This window comes from Geospiza fortis, unplaced genomic scaffold (assembly GCF_000277835.1).
Source record: "Geospiza fortis unplaced genomic scaffold, GeoFor_1.0 scaffold23, whole genome shotgun sequence".
In the NCBI taxonomy this organism is placed as follows: Eukaryota; Metazoa; Chordata; class Aves; order Passeriformes; family Thraupidae; genus Geospiza; species Geospiza fortis.
In genome coordinates this window covers 6,967,488-6,992,924 of record NW_005054303.1, presented here as the reverse complement: position 1 = coordinate 6,992,924, position 25,437 = coordinate 6,967,488, and the positions used below count along the sequence as shown (strand labels likewise).

At 39.5% G+C, this 25,437-nt stretch overlaps 2 protein-coding genes across 11 annotated transcripts in view; one reads left to right on the top strand and one right to left on the bottom strand.

Annotated features, from left to right (window-relative positions):
* Positions 1 to 8,804, top strand: part of XRCC3 (X-ray repair cross complementing 3) — a 12,185-nt gene extending 3,381 nt beyond the window's left edge. For both annotated transcript variants that reach the window (XM_005417911.2, XM_031066235.1), the window contains exons 5-8: positions 2,386 to 2,540; positions 3,336 to 3,548; positions 4,898 to 4,944; positions 5,980 to 8,804. In XM_005417911.2, coding sequence (XP_005417968.1) covers positions 2,386 to 2,540; positions 3,336 to 3,548; positions 4,898 to 4,944; positions 5,980 to 6,202 — 638 coding nt within the window. In that variant the 3' untranslated portion in view covers positions 6,203 to 8,804. The remainder of the gene's footprint in view (positions 1 to 2,385; positions 2,541 to 3,335; positions 3,549 to 4,897; positions 4,945 to 5,979) is intronic.
* Positions 8,798 to 25,437, bottom strand: part of KLC1 (kinesin light chain 1) — a 43,509-nt gene continuing 26,869 nt past the window's right edge. Inside the window, exons 13-17 of one of the 9 annotated variants that reach the window (XM_031066232.1) lie at positions 24,087 to 24,197; positions 18,745 to 18,875; positions 14,075 to 14,141; positions 9,437 to 12,816; positions 8,798 to 9,401 (exon numbers count right to left, since the gene is read on the bottom strand). In XM_031066232.1, the coding sequence (XP_030922092.1) occupies positions 12,751 to 12,816; positions 14,075 to 14,141; positions 18,745 to 18,875; positions 24,087 to 24,197 (375 nt within the window). In that variant the 3' untranslated portion in view covers positions 8,798 to 9,401; positions 9,437 to 12,750. Of the gene's footprint in view, positions 9,402 to 9,436; positions 12,817 to 14,074; positions 14,142 to 18,744; positions 18,876 to 19,592; positions 20,226 to 24,059; positions 24,222 to 25,437 lie in introns of those variants that run through there. The other 8 variants (XM_031066230.1, XM_031066231.1, XM_005417906.2 and 5 more) reach the window with 8 other exon arrangements.

The window sequence follows — 25,437 nt, the reverse complement described above, 5'->3', positions numbered from 1 at the left end:
TAATGGGTGTTTACAGAGGGAAAAGCTGTGCACATCCTGCAGCACAACTTAACTTAATTCACAATTCCTGTTGGCTGTTGTTTGCCTGTCTGCCACTCTGGGTTCAACTCAACAGACTCAAACAATGTAAGAGAAGTGGTGCTGTCGTGAGAGCTCATTGGCTCCTCAGGTCAGCAGAACAGCTCAGCAGATCACTTTCTACAAACATCTTGGGTCTATGGTACACATTCCCTAGCTGTGGATTTCAAATTTCAAAGATTATTTGTTTTGATGATTTGTTTTGTAAATCAGTAGTTGTACTGATTTACAGAGTAAAATCGATGGAAATGTAATTGAAGAAAGGTAACATTGTTTTGTACCTGTGATTTTCCTGGGTTTACCAAAGTATGCAGGTTTATTCTTTGATTTGAGTATGGTTTTTTTACCCTTCTGTCATATTAATCTAACTCCCAATTTTTATTTTTTTTTACTGTTGCTGCCATAGGAAGGGAGGAAGCCTGTGTCACTTCTGAGGATTCTGGTAGTCTGCCTTAGGTGTGTTTTACCTGTGACCTTGCTGCTCCTTCCACACAGCACTGGCTTTATCTGGCTCAGTGGCTCCTTGTGGGGAAACCTACTAATTTCTTGAACTAGCTCCACCCATGTGGAAAAATCATGGACTGTACAAACTGAGATCTTGCTTAAAGGGCTGTGAGTAGCCCATGACTTACATTACATGATGTCATTAATCAGAGCAGAAACAATTATATTTTGTTCTGTTCCTTTGTGTGCTGCTGCTAACTGCTGCACATAGTTTAAATACATTTTTATCCATGCTCCAGCATTTCTTCCTGTTTGTGTTGAAATCAAGGAACAGAGCAAGGTGCCCAACACCCTACTGGCACTCTTGTGTTGAGCCTCCCATGAGAAATACAGCATTTAAAGCTTAGGTTAAATATGAGGAGTTTTATCCTTTAGGAAACTTGAGGAGAACAGCAATGCTTAGAAACTCTCACAGAACTCTGCACTACCAGTGGAAGATTTTGCTACTGGTTTAAAATTATCTCTGTATTATTCTTATCCCTGCATTGTATTTTTTTTACTGATTGGAAACTTCCCTTCTCATAAGTGGTGATGTTGAAATACATTTCTTTAAACAGTTACTTCATTAAATTTAGTGCTAGTCTTATTTGTAATTCTCAGGGCAAGGAGGTTGGCAGCAAAGAAATGCTGAAAGTAAACAAAGGCCTCCTTTGCCTCCAGGATATCTTTCTGCTGTTCTAGGAATGTCAGTTGTGTTCAGTTGTGTTGGCTGAATTTATTTTATATGCCCATATTCATAAGTAATATGTGAATATAATTGAACAAATTAATATCCTTATTAGAATTCTGGATTAGAAAATAATGTTTGCTACTGATTCTTGGTAACAAACTGGTTTGGTGCCTGACAGATTATGATCATAGGAATCAAATTTTTTTCTTTTTGAGGTTGGGGGGTTTTAGTGAGTTTTATTCCTGTTTGGGTGATTTTTGCTGGTATTTTTTTTGTCAATGACCAGCATAACACATTTATTGGCCTGAGTAACAGATTTGATGAAATTGCTGATTTCTGTTTGGGTTTTGTTGGACTTGTGACTGTGTTTTCAGTGTCCTGAATGTTGCAATAACTATGGATCAAAATACAATTATTTAATCAATGGAGCATCAATCTATCTAGAAATGCAAATCTGCATCTGGAAGAACCCCAGTGACTCTGAAATCTGAAGAAATTGACAGTCCACCCTTTTTAAGTAAACCAAGGAGAGGACAAGTGACCTCCTGCTTAAGGCAGGTCTGGTTTTCAGAAAGCAGATGATTTCTCTGTGAGCCCAGAATTCATGGTAGAGAAATCTCTGTCTTTCAGCATTAAAGCAGCACTGTGCAAAAGGCAGTCAGCTTAAATAAGCATGGTAGCTGAGAAGGCCAGAAAGTTTTACTTAGGAGCTGTTGTCTCAATACAAGTGAGCACAGGTTTTCAGCGTGAAATTCATAGTGCTGTGTTTTGGATTTCTGACTGAAGCAGGCAGACTGTGCAGTGTCACTCTGTGGGTTGGATAAAGTGTGATACTCCTGATCCCAAGGGCGGGTGATCAGGTGCTCCTCAGCTGTGCACAGTGAGTGTCACCCAGTGGAGAGTACAAAATCCACTTGTCCCAGCTGGTGCTGAAGAAAGGACCAGGCATCTGCAGGAGAGTCACAGAAGTGGAATTTTTGTTCATCACTGATTCAACATGGTTACAAAATAACCAAACAAACATGAATTTCCAGGTCTGTATGTGTAGCTTTTAAATGCAGAATGTCTGATGTAATTTGTGTGCTGTTAAGAAAACTGTGTGTGAAAGGGCCCTGTGGTTTCCTTGGCTACAGGAGCTGTCTACATTTGTACAGAAGATGTTTTCCCAAGCAAACGTTTGCAGCAGCTCATAGACCAACAGCATAAGCTGCGTGCAGATGTTCCAGCTGAAATCATACAGAAGATCAGATTTGGAAACAATATTTTTGTTGAGCAGGCAGCAGACCTGGTAAGTAATAGCACAAAGAATGTTTCTAAGTCTCTTGATCAATATGGATTTGAGGCAGTATTTTACTGTTAAGGTCATTAGTGGAAGAGCAGCAATTAATTACAGTGTCATGTCCTGATTGTTTCAGTGAGAGCCACTCCTTCCCCAGCTAGGCTGAGAAAGTTGGGGCTGTTCAGCCTGGAGAATAAAAGGTCCCTCCTATGGGGACCTCATAGGAGCCTTCCAGTGTCTGAAGAAGCTGCAGGGGAGCTGGAGAGGGACCCTCTGTCAGGACATGTGGACAGGGCAAGGGTCCAAACTGAAAGAGGGGAAATTTAGACATTAGGAAGAAATTCTTTACTGTGAGGGTGCTGAGATACTGGAAGAGGTTGCTCAGAGAAACTGTGGATGCCCCATCCCTGGCAGTGTTTAAGGCCAGGCTGGATGTGGCTCTGAGCATCCTGGTCTGGTGGGAGGTGTCCTGCCCAGGGCAGGGGGTTGGGACTGGATGATTTTGAAGGTCCATTCCAACCCCTTAACATTAAATAACTCTATAAAAACAGAACCGTTTAGGAGTGTAGTACTACACCTTTGAGATTTAAAAGTATCAGTGAAGTCAGAGCTGCGGGTAAATGCAGGTTGCAGTTTTGTCTCTTCCTCAGTAAAACCACCAGATGTGGTTACTGGTGAGACTCAGAGATCCACCAGCTGCCTTCATGATTCAGAACTCCCTGAGCTCGTGCTGCAGTGTAGTTCAGTCTCCTGATGTCCAGCAGGGTTCTTTGCCCCGTGTCACTGTCCCTGTGTGTGTGGCAGGACATGTTCCAGCAGTGCCTGACGAGGAGGCTGTCCCTGCTGCTGGCGCGGGGCATGGCGCGCCTCGTGCTCATCGACTCCATGGCCGCGCTGTTCCGCGCAGAGTTTGGCCCGGCTGACGCTGCCCTGAAGGCTCGATACCTGCAGGCCTTTGGGGCTCAGCTGCACAGCTTGAGCACCAGGTTCAGGACTCCCATCGTGTGCATTAACCAGGTATGGTATCCCATTGCTTCTTATCTGTTTAATAAATGGCTGGAGGGCGATGGAACAATCCGTGTAAATGCAGATTTCATGGTGCTGTATTTACACCGTAGCTGACTGTTAATGACTGATGGAAACTGAAGCTTCCTTAAACTGATGTACTTTAGTAAATGTTAACTACTCAAAGTTTATTATTTAAACTTTTATAGGCTGTTAGTAGGGGGGATAGAATATAAGAAAATAAAGGTAGTATAGAAAGTAATCTTACCCCTAAGGAGTTGCAGCTGAGCCAATTACAGAGATTAGGAACAAGCCTGACTTTAACAGGCCACAGCTGTAGCCAATGAGAAGAGTACTATAAAAGAGTGGGTTGGTTGGGAGGAGAATTGGAGTCAGTTGGCTGTTTTGTGAAGAAGGAAGAGGCAATGCTTAGAGGAGCTGCCTACAAGAAGCATTAAGGAAGTATGAAACCCTTGCAATAAGGAGACAATGATATGGAACCTTTGCAATATGACAAAAGTTAATGTTCTCAAAAGTTGTCCACTAAAGCTGACAGAAATAGATATGTATAGCAACTGCAGAGGGCATCAAAGCAAAATAACAGAGTTCTTTCTTATCACTGGCTTCAAATGCCATTGTCAGGAGGATTGCTCTGGGAGCTCTGCAGGCAGTTACATCTCAGGAGACAGTGAAGCACCAGAGACTTTGCTGCATTTCTGTGGAACTCAGCGCTTTTGTGTGATTGCTGAGATTACTGAAGCACTAAAGTGCATGCACTGACTTGAGCTGGACCAAAACAAGCTTACAATGATACTGGTCACAAAGAGTATTCTTTTGAGAGAACAAGGCAAGACACTGCTCTTAGTCTGCTCACAATATAAAGGGGCATCTGAATGCCAGAGGTGAAGCAGTCACACTCCACTGTGGCCTGGGGAAGGGGTAAGTCAATGTGCAGGCAGGCCACTGAGAAGCTTCAAAGGTAGTGAAATCATTGAGAACAGGGCACTTTTGAGATCTGGGCTTTTGTACTTTTTATCTCCAGCTACAGCACTGGAACAGTTTTGTGAATGTGGGGGATTTGTTTGTGGTTTGGGTTTATTTTTTAACAAATAAGGCCTCCATCTAGTAGTAATTTAATTAATGTAAGCTGTACCTTGTTAAGTAGTTCTAACACTATAAACTCAGCTTGTGATTCCCAAATCTATTTTAGTTTGCCTTGAAAGAATAAGTGTTTTCTAACTTGGCTTAATATATGCTCTGATAACTTGGATTTTCTTGCCTTGGTTCCCTTCCCTGCCCTCCTGCTTGCTGGATACAAACCCAGAACCCAGGTCAGCTGCAAATCTGTTTTTGTGCTTCAGGTGACGGATGCAGTGAGCGAGTCGGAAGCTGCTCAGTGCAGTTGCAGGTGAGTCACCCACACAGAGTGACAATGTCAAACACAGCAGCTCTGAACCATTCTGATCTTTGTCACCCCAGGGTAGGCTACAAGATCATGTGAGGAGCACTGGGGCATTTACCCAGCAATGCTGGATTTGCTGGAGATCAGCACTAGCTCGTGCTGTGAAGGGGAAGAAACTGTCTTACACATTTATGTTGTAATCCCTGATCACAAGTTAGCAGGAAAAATTCCCTGGAGTTAATGGCCTGAGTACCTGCTGACACGAGAGTGTTTCTGCATCTTTCTCTGATGTAACTGCATATACCTCCTGTCTGCTTAAAAAATACAGCAGCCAAACCCTAGCAGCTGGCTTTGTTAGTGAGCTAAGAAAAGTCCCAAAATAATATCTTCTAACACCAAGATATAACAGGATTCAAATGTATGTATTTGTTGTTTGAATCCTAGCTATAACCTTGATTTACTGCATAAGTTGGGTGCTACATAAATGAGTGTTTGTGAGAAGTTCACTTTGTCCTTCAGATTCTGGAACTGACACAGAACAAGGATGAGGTTCAATTATTATTTTTGCCTGGTCATCTTGTATTTATTTTACTGAAGAAATTGCGCTTTTTCCAGGAAAAAAAATGGTTTTAAACCTTGAGTTGAAAATCACACATATGCACCCAACATCTCTAAACATACCTGCAAATGGAATCCAAGGCCAACAGTTACACACTTCAAATATTAAAAGTTCAACCACTTTTCTCGTGTGGTTTCCCTGTTGCAAGAGAGGCCTGTCCAGATGGAGGCAGGTATTCCCCCTAGCTGTAGTTGAAAGAATCACAGCTGTTCTGTATAGAATCACTTCTCCAGCTGTTTCCTTGCCACGAGGAGAACCTGAGTTTTGTGGGTAAACCCTGTCACCTCTGTCTTCAAAGACCCATAGTTTTCAATATATGTTAGAGAAACAGTAAATGATGCCTTCTAGCGCAGTTTTGTTCCAATAGAAAGTATTTCCTATGAAATCCATGCATGCAGAAATGTGTAATGCTTCCCTTCCAGGGTAGTGGGCAGCAGAGTCACTCCAGCCCTTGGAATAACCTGGTCCAACCAGCTGCTGATGAGGCTGATGGCCCGGCGGCTGTGGCTGCCCGGCCACTCCCCTGCAGCGGCAGCACCCGGAGCTGGCAGCAGGAGGACTTTAAGTGTTGTTTTTGCTCCCCATCTCCCTCCATCCTTTTGCTACTATACAGTACAGCTGGAAGGTGTAAAAGGAATAAAGTAACACTTTTGCATAGTAAAGCCTCCTGCTCCAAAAATGTACCAGGACTTTGCTTCAGGAGAATTACTGGTGAAATGCAATTGTTCCTAGATGAGAGAAACTGATGGTGAGGTACATGAACAATGGTATGGCTACATTTAGCCTTGTCTGCTTTGTGCAAGGTGATCTTTTTACTCTTGGATATTCAGCTTTTCCTTGTGAGATGAGTATCCTGAAGGTTCTGAAGGAAAGGGAAGCTGTGGGCAGGTGGAGGCTGCACAGTGGAGTGGGATGTAGCAATCCCCACGATGGGGGAGATCTGATGTCTAATTTTATTTTAGTAGCATGCTCATCTAGAAACAGCATTTATTGTAGTTTTGTACCCTGTTTCCAGACCCAACAGGCCTTGAAATTCAACCACTTTATGTTGCCTGCTGGTGGTTCTGGGTCTCATGCTGCCAATTAAGATAGCCATTCTTTGTCACAAAGCAGCTGTCCTATTTTAAAACCATTTGTTATTAAGATTTTAAAGAAAATAATCCCATAAAGGTACTTTAACATATTACTCTAAGAATTAATATTGCACTGCCTTTGTACTAGATGAGTGTATCTAGCTTCACAGCACTCCTTAAAATGTTTTAATGGTTCATTTCCATTATTTTCCTGCTTTCTAGTCCCTTCCCTTCATAGCAAAAGCCTCTTTAGTCTCTTTTATTTGAAGGACAGCAAACCACATCCCCCATCCCCTTGTTCTCTTTGCCCATTGCAGAAGCTGTGTAGCCTCAGGGCAAGCTCTCTGTGTTCTCCCTGATGCTCTGCCCTGCTCTGTGTTTTGCTAAATCAGCATTCTTCATGGGCTGCTGGATTGCTGCCTCTCATGTCCTGTGTCCCTGCTGCTGGGCTCTCAGCTCAGCCATGATCCTGAAGGGCACCTTCAGCTCTTTTCATCCAGTCAGCTGCTATTGCTCTTCTGAGGTGATTTTTGTTGTTCAGTTACAACATCACATGGGCTTTCTTCCTGTCTTTGTGCTATTTGTCTCATTTTTCTGCTGTCCGCAGCTCACTGCCATGGCATCCACTCTTCCTATGGCTGAATTTTTCCTTTGCTCTGTTCCATGTGAAAGCAAGCCAGGTGGAGTTACACTGTCCAGAGGCCTCTGTTGTGTGGGTGCCTGCTCCCATCAGTGAGTGATGCTCATTTGTATCACACACTCATCAAGCTCTCACCTTTCCCCTCCTCCTGCTGCTGGCCCCAACAGGAACTCCACATGTTTCTATGGGGTGACATTGCTCAGGTCTCTTTTGGCCAGGAACCCTGTGTTTGTGAAAAGCTGCCTCCTCTGCCTGTCCCCAGTCACACTCCTTCAGGACATTCATCCTCTTTCCATGTGGAAGCATGCAGCTGGGTAGCTGAAAGCTTTGTCTGGCTGTAAACTGCCTCAGCTGAACTGTGGCAGATTTCTCAAGGGACAACTGAGTGTGACTCAAGGAAAAGAGACCCTGAGTGACTGCCTGGGGAAGTTCCAGAGGAGAACAGGCACAGCTTGAAGCTGAAGGAGAGAGATTGTAAGCAAGCAGAAAGGATGAGTTGCTTCCAGTGCCCTCTGTAACCCCTTCAGATGTCTCAGGGGCCCTTGTGCAAATAGCACAAGCTGTGTCTAAATCATTTTTCTAAAATGTCTTAATTCTCTGTATTTGGAACACAGCTTCTTTTAATAAAATCTAACCATGAAGCTTAGAAACCTTTGTGTCCTCTAAGGAAAAAGTGACAAGCAGGGCCACCTCTTCCCTAAAACCCTTACTCCTTCTGTGCCTCCTCCCTAACAACTTCAATAAAGGTCAACTAATGCAGCACAGGTGACACTCCAGTCCTCTTTTGTTCCTGCCCTGTGCATCTGGGCTGGAACTGCAGCCAAGGCAGTGATCATCCCATTGTGTGACTGGGAAAGGCAGCCACACAGAGATGCAGCTGATTCACGGAGTCATCAAACCCTACCTGCATTTTCATGTACAAAGAGCCACATCAAATGCTGGGCTCCAATCCCAGGAGTTTGCCTTGCTGTGAGCAATGTCCAGAACTGTGTGAAACCCCCAAAGGCTCAGTCATCTTTTGATATTTTGATCAAAATATGAGTCAGGGGTATTTTGATCACTCTTTTTTGCAACTTGCAAATGCTTGCTGGAACAGCCCTGAAGCGTTATAAGTCACAGATGGGTCTGCAATCAAAGTTCTAGTTTACCTGGTGAAAAACATTTTTACCAACAAACAGAAATAACATTTTGCCTGCTCAAGTGTTGTGTCATTACCCCGTTGGTTTGTTGGTTATTTCTCTCCAGCTGAGGCAGAGTACATTACTGTTTGTCTCCTGCCTCACAAGCACACACAAACCCTGCAATCTCAAATGCAGCTGAGCCCCACTGAGGCTCACAGCCAACACTCAATCACTCCAGCTCCAGCCCGCTCCCTCAGTCCCACCCCCAGCACAGCCCAGGATGTCTACCTGACCCAAGGGCAGCTTTGGGGCTGCAAACCCTCACAGGAACCCACCACAGCAGCTGTTGAAGCCTTGTGTCAAATGTGCTGAAATGTGCTTAAGTTTTTAATAAAAGCAAATTAAGAACCTTCCCTTTATAGAGCTTTATTCATCTTTGGGTTTCACAACTGAGATTTGTATTCTATACAAGGGAAAAAAATGGAAGTAGTTTTTACAAAGAAGATTTACAGTCTAGAATGTATTAAGTCTTTATCCTGCAAGACTACTTAATATTCTTCTACACTTTGAAAAGAAATGTTAAATAACACTTGAGAAACTATGGTTCCCTAAATATTTCTCATTTACAAGCAGATGTAACCAAGGAAGTGTTGCAACTTCACTGTGAGCACAAGCACCCTCCCAGCGTGGGCCTTTGGACCTCTACCAGACCTCCACACACTGTTTGGCTTCTTGCTTTGTTGTTTCAGGTTTTTAACAACTGACCTTAACTATTCAGGGTACTGGCACAATTGTGAATGGTTTTAGGGGAAAAAAACAATCCAATGCAGATGTTTGATACTCCTCAATTCTAAATATTTACACACACACCCCCCCTGTGTACTTCTGTAAATCCATGACAATGAAACTAAACTTGTCAGCATCACATCTGTTAACATTTATTCTCTCAGAACAGACTAACATGACCAAAAATGCCACTCTCTTGGCAGCCTTCAGACACAACATGTGACCTACATAACAAAAACCAACTATCATCAACTATGACCTACATAACAAAAACCAACTATCAACGCCTGTAAACACAACTGTCAATGCAGCACTGCACACACCTTTTATTAGATATTTACAACAGAATCATATCATCTGCAAAATCTCTGGATTTGAATTATACAATTTAAGTACAAATACTTCTCAAGCTCATAACCATTTTAATTTACTAATTCAGGAGTGCTTGGGGGATGAAGGTGTCATTTACTGTAAGTACTAAATGTAGATAACTGACTCCTTTTGCATTGTGTAAGTGCAGGCACACCACAGCAACAGGTCAGTTACTCCTCCAGAAGAGGAGCAAATCATGAAACAATTCGTTTTACAAGACTATTCAGTAAGATCTAAACTCAAGACCAAATATTGCCAATATAGCACACAGCCAGAGACAGAAGGGCAACAGGTACCTTTCTATCAGGAACAATTCCATGTACAATTCATCCCCCATCCTGCTGTACCCCAGACTCACCACTGTTTGTGGGAGAATCTGAGGCCCAATGTGGAGTCCTCATTACCTTTTTATTCAAGTTCACCCTTAAAATTTTAGTCAAGGACAAAAATGCCAGATTAAAAACAGAACTGCACTACCAAGGTTGCAGTTTTCCTAGCAAGATGTCTGTCAATTCTGAAGGTCTTTTCTAGTTTTCTATTTCATCAGAGCTGTTGATTTAATCTGGTGCTGAAGACATCCTAGAATTATACAACTGGATATTCTGGATATATTCTTTATGCCGATTCTTAGCTATAACTACAACCTTACAAAAGGAAATCCAGAAAGAAAATCTTGCATAAAAATGAACTGAGAAGGCTGTCTGAAATACAAATGTACATAAACCATGTCCTGACAGTAACTCGCCCATGTTTCAAACACAGGGAATGTTGACTTTGATTTGGCTTGTGTTTTTTAAAAGCTCTCAAACTGCTAACAGCTCACTGGCTCCTAACAGTAAGGACTTGGCTACTATTCTCAGGGATTATAGACTGAAGAAGTCTTGAAATTTGTTTCTTCTCAGAAAAAAAAATGAACCTCTTATTAAATATAAAAGTTGTTTAATATGCATTAGCTCAACAACTTAACCTTCCATCACACTTTAAAATACTACATAAAGGATTAGAACATTTAGAAGCACAGTATTAGTAATGCCACCACCAGCAAGATCTTGACCAGGAAATTTCCCTCACCACAGTCTTGCACTTTCAAACTTACTGTACATTGTCATTTGGCATGGTTACATAATTTATTGCTTATTTACACAGGGCTGGGGGCTTGAGAGATTGTAAAAAATCATTGTGTTTCAAAGCTGAATGTGGGAATCACATCTTTCAGTTTACGTAACTCCTTACTACCAAAACAGTTTTGTGTCTGAATAGTTCTGTGGGGTTTTTTTGGAAGCCAGACTCCAGTGGAGGGGGGGCTGCACATGGGCACCCCTGGCCTGACACGGCTCTTTGAGCAAAGCCAGCTCAGTCTGCCTCTGTGCAGAGAGCCCAGTTAGCCAGCAGGGGCACAGAGCACGCTTTACTTTAGGGGGAAAAATAAGTATATATATTACATTTTTTTTAATATAAAAAGCTCTTAATAAAAAGATTAAAACTCAAGAGTCAACATTATATGAGTATCTATTGTTAAGATAAATGAGCAACAACCTGTTCCTGCTCGAGTTCATTAAGGAATTGCACTATGTGCTAAAACTTCTACAAAATTATTAGCAGCATTGTCTCTCACCATTCCTACACTGTCTCTAAAGCAGGTGCACCATGCACAGCTTCCTTTGCAGAGATGCTCAGACGGTACCTCCTGGTAAACATTGTTAAGTGCATTACACAGACAACTTCTGCATCAGTTATTGTTACCAACTTAAAACCAGGTGCAAACCCAGTCAAAAACTCCTACTAAGTACTAATTCTAATTACTTTTCACAGCCTGTTCAAATACTCCAACTTTCCTATGTTCCTATATTTTAACTTCTTCAGTTGGTGCTGACTCTGAATGAATTTTCCAGCTTTTCCCAAAGTTAATTTTGTTCAACATTTTCCAACTCACAACTATGACCACAAATACATTTTTACACACACTGCTTGTTTTTTTTTTACTTTCTTATCCAGCTTCACACAAATAGGAATTTTTACAAAAGATGAACAAAATTACATGCTTTACAGAAAAGCAAAAGGAAATCCTAAGGTCTATAAAATCCTTAAAACATACATACATACTTGTTCCAGCAGCAGTCCTGTATACAGACAGCATATATATATTGACCTATAACATGGATATGTGGTCACACAGGTCACTTACAGCCTCTGAGTACTTCCATGAGGGCCCTTAGCAGGGAGTGGTCCTTGCAGAGCAGCCACTCCACAGTGTGACATCCTGGCGTGCAGTGCCTGCTTCTGCTGTCACCAGCTGGTGTGGAAAAAGGCAGGATTTGGGATCAGCATAAGGAAATGTTGGGCACTTTCAGCAAACAGAGAATGGGATTGTGAATTCCAGTGGACAAGCAAGAAAGTCAACCTGAGGCTCGATGCTCCCCTGAAAGCAGCAGCAGCTGCTCTGGGACAGTTGCAGTCCAAAACTTGTATTCTTCAATCACACAAAGTAAAGTTTTTTTTTCCATTTCTCCTGATGTACACAAACCATCCTATATCCATTGACTATTGTGCCCTAAGACTTATAATATCAGAAGTTATGGTCAGAGGTGTTGCTATTTATTCTATCTAAATGTAACTCACCCCGGCCATCACTTCTGTAAGATTTAATAGCTCAGTCTAGTGGTTAAGTCAGTCATGTCTAAGTGCTGTTTTGCTAGCCAAGGCTTCTACCGTTACAAGAATCAGCGGTGCAAGGGCAAACTCCACCACTACAGAATGCTGAACTGGAATTTCTACAGTAATGTACATAAATTTATCAATTTCTCATTCCAGCACTGTATGGATATACTGCCACACAGTTTGCTCATATTTTCCAACATCATTGCATTTTGGTACACACTGAATGTGTTTGTCTTCTTACTCTTTTTTTTTTTTTTGGCTGCTGTAATAGTCAGATCTATTAAAGGAATTTATGTAAGTAGCATGAACGGGGGCAGTGCAATGAGCAATACCTATCTACAGTTTTCCCTTAGAAGAAAACACTCATTAATGCTGTGTTTAAAACTGTCCCTATTTAAAAAGTAAAAACAGCAGTCCATTGGAAAAAAACCAACAACATCTACAAACTAGGTGTTCCTATGGACAAGGATGAGGAACCAAAGCTTTGAAGGTCTCAGTGCTTCTTTATTCACAAGGAATATTAGCTAGCTTCTGTCCCAGCTCTCAGTGTGCCAGATCAGAATGACTGACACTCAGAGCTCGCGAGTCTGTCAGACAATTATTTCGTTCCTGCATGAAGGGGAAAAAAACAAACAAAGAAATTAAGCAGATGTCCAGATAGTTCAAGCAAACAAACAAAGTACCAGTTTTAACAAATGGGAACAAACTTAGGGAACTACTGAGAACCATTCATGCTGGATAGGGGGATGCTTTCCAGAGTCCAATAAACATCTTTTCCCCCAATTTTTAACTAACAATACTATAAAGCATAAGCACCCTTACAATCCAGCCTAAGCCTTCCCAGAAATGCAAGAGCCCATTTATGGGAATTGCCATGGGTATGGGATAGCGGAGGGACCACAAAAGTTCACAAGAAGAAAGAACTGATTTTACTATGGCTCTTTGACACCCTTGGCACTGCTGCTGCAGAGAATTGTGCTTTACCCTGGACTGGTTTTGGCTGAACCTCACCCTGAGCAAAGTTTTGCTCACACTTCCAACCACAGAGAACTCTGCAGCACATTCATCAGGATCACACAGCTCCACCACCTTTACTCCACTGGGGAGCACAACAAGAGCCACAGCTGGGGCCTTCCTGCTGCTACTTTAGGAGATGGTGATGAAGATCCTCACCTACCGTTTTGTTAGTAGAGAAGCAATTTTATCTTCCTAAAATTAGTAGCAGTTACTGTGTTAGTAAAACACACAGCAGTGTTTAGAAGAACATTGCTCACTCATTTGACAATTTAAACAGTGATTTGTTAGGTAAAAACAGGCAGTGAGGAGTAGCACTTGGGCACACCATGAACAGTTAAGCAAAATAAGTTTTTATATTAGCAGAAGCACAACATAGATCAGACAAACTTTTGAGACTGCTCCTGTGCCACCTCAGAAACAACTGAAGTGTTTAAGGGCACCTGGTAACATACAGCAATTACAATGACAGGGCTCTTTACAATAAATGGGCTGAGTTTAAAAAATACTGAAAATATTGGGCTTTAACAGTTCTTGCATTTTAAGTTGCTTTTACAAGAATGTAATATTCCATAAGTTTTATATCCACTGTAATAGAAGTCCAAAGCCAGAGACTGCTTGGTATCATACCAGCCAATGCTCTTTCCTGGCTAGACTTGAACCCTTTCTTAAAATTAATCATAATTTACATAAGTGTCAGAGAATGATGCCTTAAGCACAGCCTTCAAACACCTTACTGAAGTAGTATCTTACAATCACTGCAAGGTTGTTGGGTTATTATTTATCACACTCTTTTTATCCCAAACCCTACTAACAGTATTTATTTTTGTAAGAGTATTGTAGGGCTTCTTACTTGAAAATGATCTTCAGTAGCCTTGCCACCCATGTTAAGAACATTCAGAGAACTGGCACGCTTCATGCTGCAACCAGGACAGTGAACATGCAAGGATAAACTGATCAGAATGGCTGAAAACTACAGCTCTAAAAACACAAATACAACGAGCAATGCACAGCGAAGGGAGTGGCTGAAAACTACAGCTCTAAAAACACAAGTACAACAACGAGCAATGCACAGTGAAGGGAGTTGGAACAATGCCTCAAAACTGATCTGAGGCACAGCCTTTAAGGTAACAACTACAGAAGTTCAAACATATTTGCACTCACTTCTAATTACATATAAACCCCCCCAAAATTACAAGCTCCTGGGAGCTTAAACATTTCAGGCAACTGATTTAACTCAAAATCTCAATTTTTAAGGCACATCAAGTTAATATAGTGACTTACAATGTAATGTGACTTACACATTAATTATCAGTTTCAATTTTGTGTGGCTTCTTATAAAAGCACCAAAACATTCAAACAGTTTAGGAAAAAACATCTGAAAAACGAGTTTGTGGTGTAGGCAGCATTTACCATGAAAAAGCTACAACAGAAGTTAGTTTTGGTACTTTCTGCCTCATTTAGCCAAGTCTTCAAAATAAATTTTTTAAAGCATTGTAAAATGTTTTAAGTATTTCAAAGTGAAAGGAAATAAGATGGGTTGCTGCTGTTAACTTTGGTTGTGCTTTTGGCTTTACAACACTCCAAGCAGTGGTAACAAGCACCCTGGAATACAGTATGGAAAGCAATGGAAAAGGGGAAAAAATTCATCACCTACCCAGGAGCTAATACAGTCAAAATATCACTGCATTAACTGCACTATCTGCTGCTGTTTCAAATGAGGATTAATTTGTAGGTAAATAATTTACCTGTATTTCTCAAATATACACAAAATTTAACAAAAAGTATTTTCAAGTTTTTGCATCATGAAATTCATGATCAGCCCTAGGATTCCTATCATGAGATGTCTGATGTCCTTTAAACCAGTGCCTGTCCACTCCTCAGAATATTCTGCTTTTGCTCTGATTTTCCATCTCTTTACCTATTTCAGAACTAAATGAGGGCTTTGAATACATATTTGATGAACTGGTCACAAGCCAGTGAGCCCCAACCCTGCAGTGCTGCCTGCAGCTTGGGACAACTGGCTAAAGCAAACTTTCCAATGCCTTCCAGTAACATGGAAAGGTTTATCCATACAGATCACATTAGGTATTAACCAGATTTCCTTCCTACTGAAGCAACACTGCTCACAGTCAAAGCACAAGTTTGAAATGCTTTGGTAAAGCAAAAGCTGAGCAGGACAATGAACCAAAACATGAGGCAGCAGCTTCCACACAACACAGCCTGGCTGGTTCTCCCAGCACTAAATCTGGGTGTTTCCAAAGCCAGAAGCACAGAATTTACAATATTTGACATGAGTGTTAGCAACAACAAAGCAAGGACTCATGCATGGTGTACACCTCTCATTTATTCAAGGAAACAGGTACAACAGGGGTTATATATGGAAGTCAAAGGAAGTTAATCTGTAAAACAAACAAAATGTTACAGAAAACTCTCCAAAAGAGCACAAAGGTTTATGGAAAACATTCCAGGGAAACAGAAAATCCAGCAGTTAAAGTTCACACGGGTATTTTAGGTTCTTGCTCAAGTGCCAATTAAAAAAAATTATTAATACCTGAGATACTACTTTGTTTGTGGGTTTGTCCTTTATTTGTTTGGGTTTGTTTAATTCACTTTTAAGTCTGGCAATTGCACTTTTAGTTCCCTCCATGTTACAAACATGACTCCACAAAGAACATGCAGACATTTTTTTGGTGCATAAATAACAGCAATAATGAAAGCTTGGGTTTTTTTTTTTTCCTTTTAGATTAGAAATCTTAACTGTTCTGCTGTGTGGTCAATATTTTTGATGTGAAAAAAAAAAACACTAACTAATCAAAGTTAAATTATTACAGAACTGAATTCTCTAAAGAACTGATACCTTGCTTCAGGTATTGCATGTTTCAAAGACCAGTTTTAAGATAATTATTTGTCAAAAAGGCATCTGCAGGATTGTAAAGAAACAATTTCCCTGATGAGTTTTCCATTTCATTCTCTTCAACCTTCTGTATCAAGTAACAACATGGACACTAAGTTCTTCCTTCATCCTGTGAGTCATTGTTATTCAAGTATTTCTCCCTCAGTGCTCACACCAGCACTGTCAATTGCTATTTAGAGAAGCAGAGTATAAACAAGAGGTGTAAATGAAGTTCAAAATAAAGCCTTCCTTGAGACACAGGCAGGGAATGCACTGGTAAGGAGGGAGGCACAGAAGTGTTCTGCCTAAAGTGGCTGCCTTCACAGCAAGAAGATTTATATGTGTGCTATGTCTGTATTGAAATATTCAGCTGTCAAACACACTAAAACCCAAAGGTCTGCATGGTGACAACTGAATATGCCTTTTGCTACATTCAGAAGAAGAAAAAAAATTCTATTCACTAAAGTTTCTTCATAACATGAAATCAAAATGATTTCTTGGAATATCAATATGTAAGCTATGCTTTATGACCTACAAAGCTGGTGTTTAATACCAGAAATTTCTGCATTTGTTATTAAAACCAGCTAATATAAATCAGGATTCTAAAACTCTATTATTACAAGAACAGAAACTATAGTATTTATTGTTCTATATACTGAAAGTGCCTATCTACAGAAAAGCCTGGCAATGTAATACACTTATTGTAAGTTTTAAGAATAAATTATTCCTTGAGAACTATGGTGACATCTAAAAACAAGATGATTTTGTCAGAAAGGGAAAGCAAGGAAGATACTGCTTTGCTTTCAATTTTGTTCCACATTAATGCCTTTATCTGAGGCAATCTCATCTGGTGCTGCAGAGCCCAGGGTGTACCTCGTGTTAGCCTGGGGAGAGGACTCTGCTCAGGTAACACAACTCAGGTGCAGACAGTCACAAGGCAAGTGAGTTCTCACAGGCACTGCAAAGCCAAATATCTTCAGTTCTATGTCAGCATCACTTTCTACACCTATAAACATGGAGTTACTTTACCTGCAGAAAGAGCTAGCTATAAATACTACAGAGAATAAGGAATAAACCTCCTGGCTTTTGTGAAACTGAAAGCCTTTCCACATCTCACAAAAATGAGGAGAAAATGCAAATTTAGCTATGGAGAAATCTATCTATTCATACAACAATATACCTGAACTTTGATGTATGAACTCTGGACAGAACTGAATAGAAACAGAAAACCAATGTATAAATCTGCTAATACTGAAGAGAAAGAAGGAAATCTCCCTTTTATTCTATTTTGGCTTGCCTTTGTTTGTTTTCCCTAAAGCATTTTACATTTACACATTTCATTCTTCTAATCTCGTGCTTTCCATAGTTTATTCCCAACCTCTTATCTCAGAAAATAGTTCTTAATGATGGATCAAAAAATGCAAAGGAATTTTGGCCTTCAATTCTATTCAATGCCTTAAACATCAAGTGTTTGGCAGTGAAATTTTAAGTAACAACTCCAAAATTCAGATCAGGCTGAATTTGAAACAGATATGCAAGGAAGATAATTCTACATGTACTGCTGCTGTACCTAATGTTTTACAGCCATAAAAAAAATAAAACAGAACTTCACTGGAGCACTTCCAGAAACACAGTGAGACCCTGCCTCCAGGTCACTGTCTTAAGTAATACCATCATCATCATCATCATCTACATTACTCAGATTCAGCTGCTCCATCAGAAGCTACCCCAAGTTCTCCAATATGACTGTTTTAAAGCCCAAGTTCACACTGTCAGTTTCCTGTCAACTGAATGACTTCCAGTTTTTCACCACAAGGACAAAAGCCCTGTAAAATTGACTGCAATTATGTTGGGGGTGAGGGGAACACCCAGAACTATGAAAAGCAGCAGGTACATTTTAACATTTCAACTTCTCTGCAGCAGCCAATAAGTGATGAATGATTTTATGGATTTATTAGAAATATTACATTCAAATTCATCATCATATGGCAAGTTGGGAAGAGTGAGCAGTCACACTCAGTAAATGTGGATTTTTACCAGATTTCATTGGAGCCAAAATGTTAGTAAGATGCACAACTAGGCTCAAGTTTTTCAACATTCTCCTCTGCTCTCTGACATCTGAGTCTTCCCAAAACAGAAACCAAGAGGGGCTGCAGTTGGTAATTCTCTTTATGTTCACAGCAACATATAAAGTTATATCAAGAATATATCAAGATACTAAGCTATATCAAGGATGTTAGTTGCAGGTTTAGTGTATTCACGATTTACTGTAAAAACCAGTAAAATTTATTATTCTCCACTGCTGTGTGAAAATAATAGTTTTGCAGGTAACTAACATTTATCAGTAGTTCTATGAAGCTTTTCTAATCTTCACGTAGGTAAAGCAGCAAAAAAAAAAAAAAGAATTAATAGAGTTAATTCTTACAAGCAAATAGAAATCCTCAGACGTTACAGAACTTACAATGGAAGTTGAAGAGGTTATTTCCTATTTTATTTTTCTTTAAGATATAGCTGTGTCTATGCAGTTAGCTAAGCAGGGAAGGGAGCACTGCCCTAGGAGCTCCCCTGGGCTCCAGTGGGGCACAGAGCAAGGGACAGAGCACAGCCAAGAGTGGATAAGGAATTACCCTGGGTTCTTTGGTTCACTGTCCCGGGCATTTCCTCCCTTCAGTTTCCTAACCAGCTTCTCACTGCTGCGCCTAAGTGAGGCTCGGAGCTTGCTAAAGGAGCCACTGCGCTTTAGGGATCCAGTGCCATCCTGAAAGAAATGGAACACATGTGAAACTGCAGGAGCTGCTGCCCTCCCCCAAGCCTGCCCTCAAAACATCTCAGGGATGAATTATTACTTTTTAATTGCTATTAATATATGCTTATACTATATACATTTACCTAAATATGTAATTCCATACAGCTACAACTTTACCAAAGCAAAAGGGTTCCTTCCAAAGTGCAACAAAGATTTCTAAATGTGAAGACATGCCCAAGCCATAATTCTTCATTAATAAAGCCCCACCACAGTAGTCCAACAATTCACCACCACCATTTCATATGAGCACACCATGGTTAACAGAGTACAAGCCCCAAGCAAAAGCATTCCATCAGTCTAAGAAAAAAACATGTTTTGTTCTTTCTACATATCTACATTACTTGCAAACATGTTTAATTAACCCTAAAATCCTTAAACAAAAATATTTCTGATCAGAAATACTTATAGTCAAATTCCTGTGCTTCGTTTTTAATTTTTACCAAAGAAGCAAACCATAATAAAATTAATTTTTCATATATTGCATTCATGTTTTGCACTGCTGTGCTGAGCCAGAGTGACCACAATTCTATTTTTAAATGTTTTTGCTCTTACAAAACCCCAACAGTTTAGTAAGATTAGAAATGACCACTTCCTACTCCACAGAAAACCTATGTGATTATGAAAGAAGAATTGAAAAAGAAAAAAGTACTACTAAGCAAAGACAGACACCTGAGTTGGAGTGAGTTTATTAGAAGTTAGAAAGACAAATACACAAATCACTGAACACCAAGATTAGTAGAGAAAAGCATAATTGCCAAAATCTCACACAAAGACTAAACAGCAATGCTACTTTAGAATAATTGTAAGTGAAGACATCCAGAGTTCCATATTGATGTTAACCATATAATAGGTCTCTAAATACATTTTAAAGCACTTGGAGAACATGCTTTACTTGTACGGGTTTGGTTTTTCTCCTGTAAAGATCACCATCATGCCATTTCAATAATACCATGTGTGATACTTTTAACTACCTTTATTCCATAGTGAACAGCTACTTATAAAGGTCATTGTTACTTGTTTGGTTTTTTTTTTACTAATGTATTACACAGCAAATGGTTGTAATAACATTTGGTATGACTAGATACATATCTGGCAAAGCTACACAGGTACAGAAATAGAAAACCAAAAAACAACACCAGCACTGAAGGAATGGCCAGTTTACAGGGAAGTGTAGCTCTGACAAGAATCTTAAGGGGTTTGCTAAAACACAGCAGTCAGTACTGAAGAGAGAAGTTAAAGCTTGAAGATGGTGCACGCCCGTCATGCAGGAGACAGTATAAGAATCACAAAAGGCATCTAGGCCTGTCAGAAATGGAGAGAGAAAAACTGAATGAAACTGTTGGGAAAAATTCAACAGTTTTCAATTTTGAACAGTTAGTTTACAGTATTTCTAGGTCATGTTCAAAGCCTTTTTTTTCCAGAGTCACTATTTGGACAGCCCTTAAGTACAAAGTGCAGGCCCTTGCAGTTACCAGAACCTACATCGTTATCATCTTTATGCAGTTTCACCTACATCACTCAGATGGGACTGACAAATGATCATGACTGATGCTGTGCATTCAAGTTAGAATTTGTATAAAATACAAAACACCTTTAACAAGAAATAGCTTTGCTATTACATTTCATAAACAAAAAAGAAGGATTTTTTTTCAGCTGACATTAACACAAAAAAAAAGGAAAAAAAAAAAGAAAAAATAATAGAGCAAAGTGCATTCATTTCAGCTTTAACTTCTGTCAAGAATTTTCCTTGAAACAAAAGTGCAAGAAGAAAGAGGTCTTCACCTAACCTCCAGACAAAATTCTCATCATTCCCTTAAGGAACTAGAATCCAGCTGGCCTGGGTCAGTTCACTTTCACAAGTATTTTTAGAACTTATCTGTGTTTGTGTCTATATATATAATCCAAGTGGAATTTTCTCTACTGTCCCTAATGCAGTGAGGGGCAGCTGAAACAATGTACCTTTAAAATAAACTGTGGTTCAACTTGAACACTTTTTTTACTCTGTACAAGTACAAAGACCATTACTGATAGGTTCATGATATCTGTCTTGAGAGCCTTTGCCTATAGCAACTGGAATGAATAGTAATTAAAAATATCCTTGGAAATGGAAAAATGCCCTGCTACCAAGTGATCAGAAGATCTAAATCATACTGAGTATTTATGTTTCAAACTAAATTGCATATGTTGTTCACACTTGAAGACAGACTTCAGCTTTGCAGGATTGAATAAACTGAATCTAAATTCCAGCTAGGAGTATTAGAGCAGTGAAAAGGCTAATTATTCCTGTGGTTGCAATCAGGAATCCTAGAGTAGTGAAAATGATCCAAAGGCAAGACAAATTTGGTAGGTATGGAGTATAACTCTATACAGTAAACCTAACTAGAAAAGTAGGAACAAGTAGACAAGCTTTTGGGTACTTCAAATCAAAATTAAAATATCAAACTCCAGAGTTAAACACTGACTTCTTGATTAACAAAACATTCTAAAATATGAGCTCAGGATAAAAAAAAATCCATTCCTGATTCCAGAGGAAACAAAAACCAAACTCACAAGCTGTTTTTATGGCAAAGTTTAATTGCCAATTTTTACATCATTCAGAACGAGAATCACCTTATTACTGCTGCTTACCATCACCATCTCCTGTACTTTGTCTGCCACAACATCCCTCTTCTGGCACTTATTTAAACAAGAATAACTCTTGTCTGTGGCACGAAATCCATAGTTTTCCCTTCACACCTGGAAGTGCACTTACATGCCCAAAAGCCTGTCTCTCTGAAGCATATGGCTTAGAGTTATGAAAAGATAATTCCTCACACTACAAACATTATAATAAGTAGCACAAAGATTTTCATCTGTCTTGCAGTAGGCTGCCAGATCAGTTAAAAAATGCCAATTACAGGTACTCACTGTTATTTTTTATAGTAAGAGATCCAAATCTGGGCCTTCCCACCTTACATTTTTAAGAACAAGTACTTCCTTGCATTTTCAAGTATCTTCTGTTCACTTTAAGGCATGAACTTTAAAAGTGACATGTAAAGATGCACTATAACACCTCACTGAAATGTGTCTGTTTTAATCATTACTGGCTGATTTTTACTTCAATAGATATTTCAGTTCTTTTGTAAGAGTGTAAAATATTACATCAAAGCCTACAATGCTTATTATGGATTACATTACATATGGAAGGCCCTTAATTACATCTTCTGACAGAATTTTGTTGAGTTTGTCCCTTTACATACTCCACCTATTCTCTCAGAGTCAGCTTGACCACTTCAAAAGAATTTAAATGGAAAAGGCCTCTCTTCAGGTTCTGCAGACACAAATAAAAGATCCTACACCACTTTATGAATCAGAGTATTTTGTCTGGAGGGAACACAGAAGGGTAAAAAAACTACACAATATAAAGAAGAGGAAAGAACATCAGTGAGATAGAAACACTTGCAGGGGGAGGGAGAGAGAGTTGCCCACTTCACATAGAACATGTCATACAAAATATCTTCTCTCAAGAGGGGGGAAAAAGAAATGACAAAGATGAGAATGAAGCAATGCCACTTCAGCACACTAAAAATGAAGTTTGCTTACCCTCAGATGTCAAAATTTAATTTTTCAGACAAGCAAATTTTATCACTTAGTTTGATAGACCTAGAAATATTGACCTAGAAATACTGTCTATTGCTTTTCCCCAGGAGGCCCTTTCCATCCAAACCCTGCATGCATTAATGTCTAAAGCAGAAAAAAGTTTAATTCATTTAGAATATACAGTCATGCAAAGTATAGTGAAAATTAAGGGAGGAGTACAGTACACAGTTCTAATGTTGAATGGGCAAAATGAGAATTAAAAAGAGAGTTATTCAACCTGACTTTGGCTTTATTAATGATGCAGTATTAATTCACAATAGATGCTGATTGACTGTCTTGGCACTGAGAACACAAATGCCAAGAAAACAGTAATAAAGAGACAAAAGCAAAGATGGAAAGAACAGTCTCCTTTAAGACTAAAGCACTACATGTTTTCTCAAGGTTGCTTTGGAATGCTAAGCTTTGTCTCATGTGGCTTACAAAAAGATGGGGAGAAAAAGATTGCTATTGTAAGAGAAATGAAGCTTCAGAACACTCAGTATTGCAAAGTAGGCTACTTCCCCTCCCACACAGCAAAAGCAACACCACTTTTATAATCTAAGAGTATTTTCAGCAGAACTGCAGCTGGGAGTTAGTGCAATATGTATCCCATTGCCAGCAATGGGATAAAGCATGGGAAAGCTGGTGACAGAAGCAAACTACATAAGCCAGGTAATAACTGAAAGCTTGCACTGTCCTTCAAATTAAAGGAAAACAATGGTTAGAAAAATGCACATGTAATTACATTATATATATATATATATATAAAAAATATATATGTTTTTACTTTATGACAATCAGTGTAACAGAGTGAAGCCAATATATGGGAAACAAATAGGAACAAGCCCTGGCTCCAGACAAATTTTAATATGGGAAAGTAATGAAGTCACCATAACATTATTATATGATGGCACTGCCTCTTAAAATGGACTGTACAGCAGTTTGGAAAGCTGTGTTCCTTCCTCCAGCAAGCTGGGTAAGGAGGAGATTAGAATTATTTTAGTGTTAGACTGGTCATTTTAATTTACTCTGAAACTGCTAACACTCAGTATTTTTCCATAGCAAATGTTTTTTGTGATTCCAACTGATGGATTATTTTTTAAATAAACATTTAGATTACAAGCAAATATGGCACCAAAAGGAAAAAAGCAAAAGTGAGTTAATTGCAAGAATTTTTCTACCAGTAAAACAAACCACTGACAAGCAATTGTACACCAGACCACAACCAGGACACTCAATCAGCATTACACAACTTGGCCTTAGATACAACTGCTTGGGATTCCTGCAGAAATATCACCATTCAGGACAGCAACAGAAAGGATGTCTTAAAACTTTTGAATATGATGAGTTTTTTTAGCATTATGATAGACAAAATGTTATTATTAATTTCTTAATTGTTTCTGCAAAATTAAAAACCACGAGGTAGATGAAGCAGGAAACTCCTGAGAGCACAGCAGGCTGGTGAGCTGTTAGGGGATGAGCTCTAGGCTACTCTGTCCAACTGTGTACTGTACTTACCCCGTTCCACTCTACGCTCATACTCACTTCCTCGCCGCCATCAGGGCCACTCTCGTACTTTACCACGTCCACGTTGAGGCTCTCCCTGCTGCGCCGCTTCTCCATGCTCTCAGGGTCATTCAGCACCTCGGCCACTCTCTGTTTGTGAACATTGTCAAGACCCTGAGAATTTGATAGAATGGGAAGAGGCTTTATCTTGTTACAAGCTCTGTTAAGCTACAACTTACACACGACAGCTGCGCCGAGCAAGGAGTAAAACCAACCCACAATTCCATCAGTCTGATTCTGCTTCCAGAGAGCAGCTGAGCTGCCCTTCCTAAATTGCAAGGATCAACACAGCATCAAGTGAACTTGAGAATTCCTGACTTGTCCTTCTTTTCTTCCTTTCTTATCACTTGCCTAAGCCTTGTGGTGTTCATGTCACTTACCTGAAGCAATCTGGCAATATTTAAGCAATTTATAGATCTATAAATTAAGCAATTTATAGATCTGGCAATATTTAAGCAATTTATAGATCATGAACCATCAATGTAATTCTCAAATTTTCCACCCATCAAATGGTGCAATTTTCACCTGCCTTTGGAGAGGTGTCTGAACCTCTAGTACCTCAGAAACAGGTTGTGTTATTTATAAATACTGACATAGAACGCTTGGCATTAATGTAATTTTCTTTCAGAAAGAAATTACATAGAATAGAAACTTGAAATAAACATACTAAATATATGATCAATATATTTACTTTGTGTTAAAATATATATTGTGTATCAATTATATAATAATCCTTTTAATATCTAAAGTACCTCCTACGAAAACCCTGCACTAATGCCAAAATCTTTAACACAGAAACTAGAAAATACCAAAACTCAAATCATATTTATTTTCAGTTTTTTCTTCTTTATAATAAACCTACTTCATATCATAACCAGTATTTGCTGACAAGAAGAGATCCCAGATGAATGCCTTACACTTTACAAAATATTCTGCATCTTCCACAGTACAGCACTAGCAGCAAATGCAGCAGGGATGTGTGTGGCAAATCCATAAAGCCAACCACAACACAGAAAGTGAAAAGGATGCCAAAGTTCTTAAAAGTGCATCAATAAGCATGAAAGTTGTTTTAGTGGCATGGAGATGTCAGTTTCTTGTTCCCATGTAACTGTTTTTCCCTAGGTGAAGAGCATTACTTGAATGACCCAGAATAAAGAGGCAGTGTTAAATGCTGCTGCAACACAGCATTGTCTCCTACACATCTAAGTCTAGGGGTTTGTACACTGCCATACATTATGGCTTAATGGAAGAGGTGGTATATGATGCACAGTGAAATTCTGAAGTATCCTTAAAAATAAACAGTCAGCAGCAAGCTTCTAGAAAAAAAATA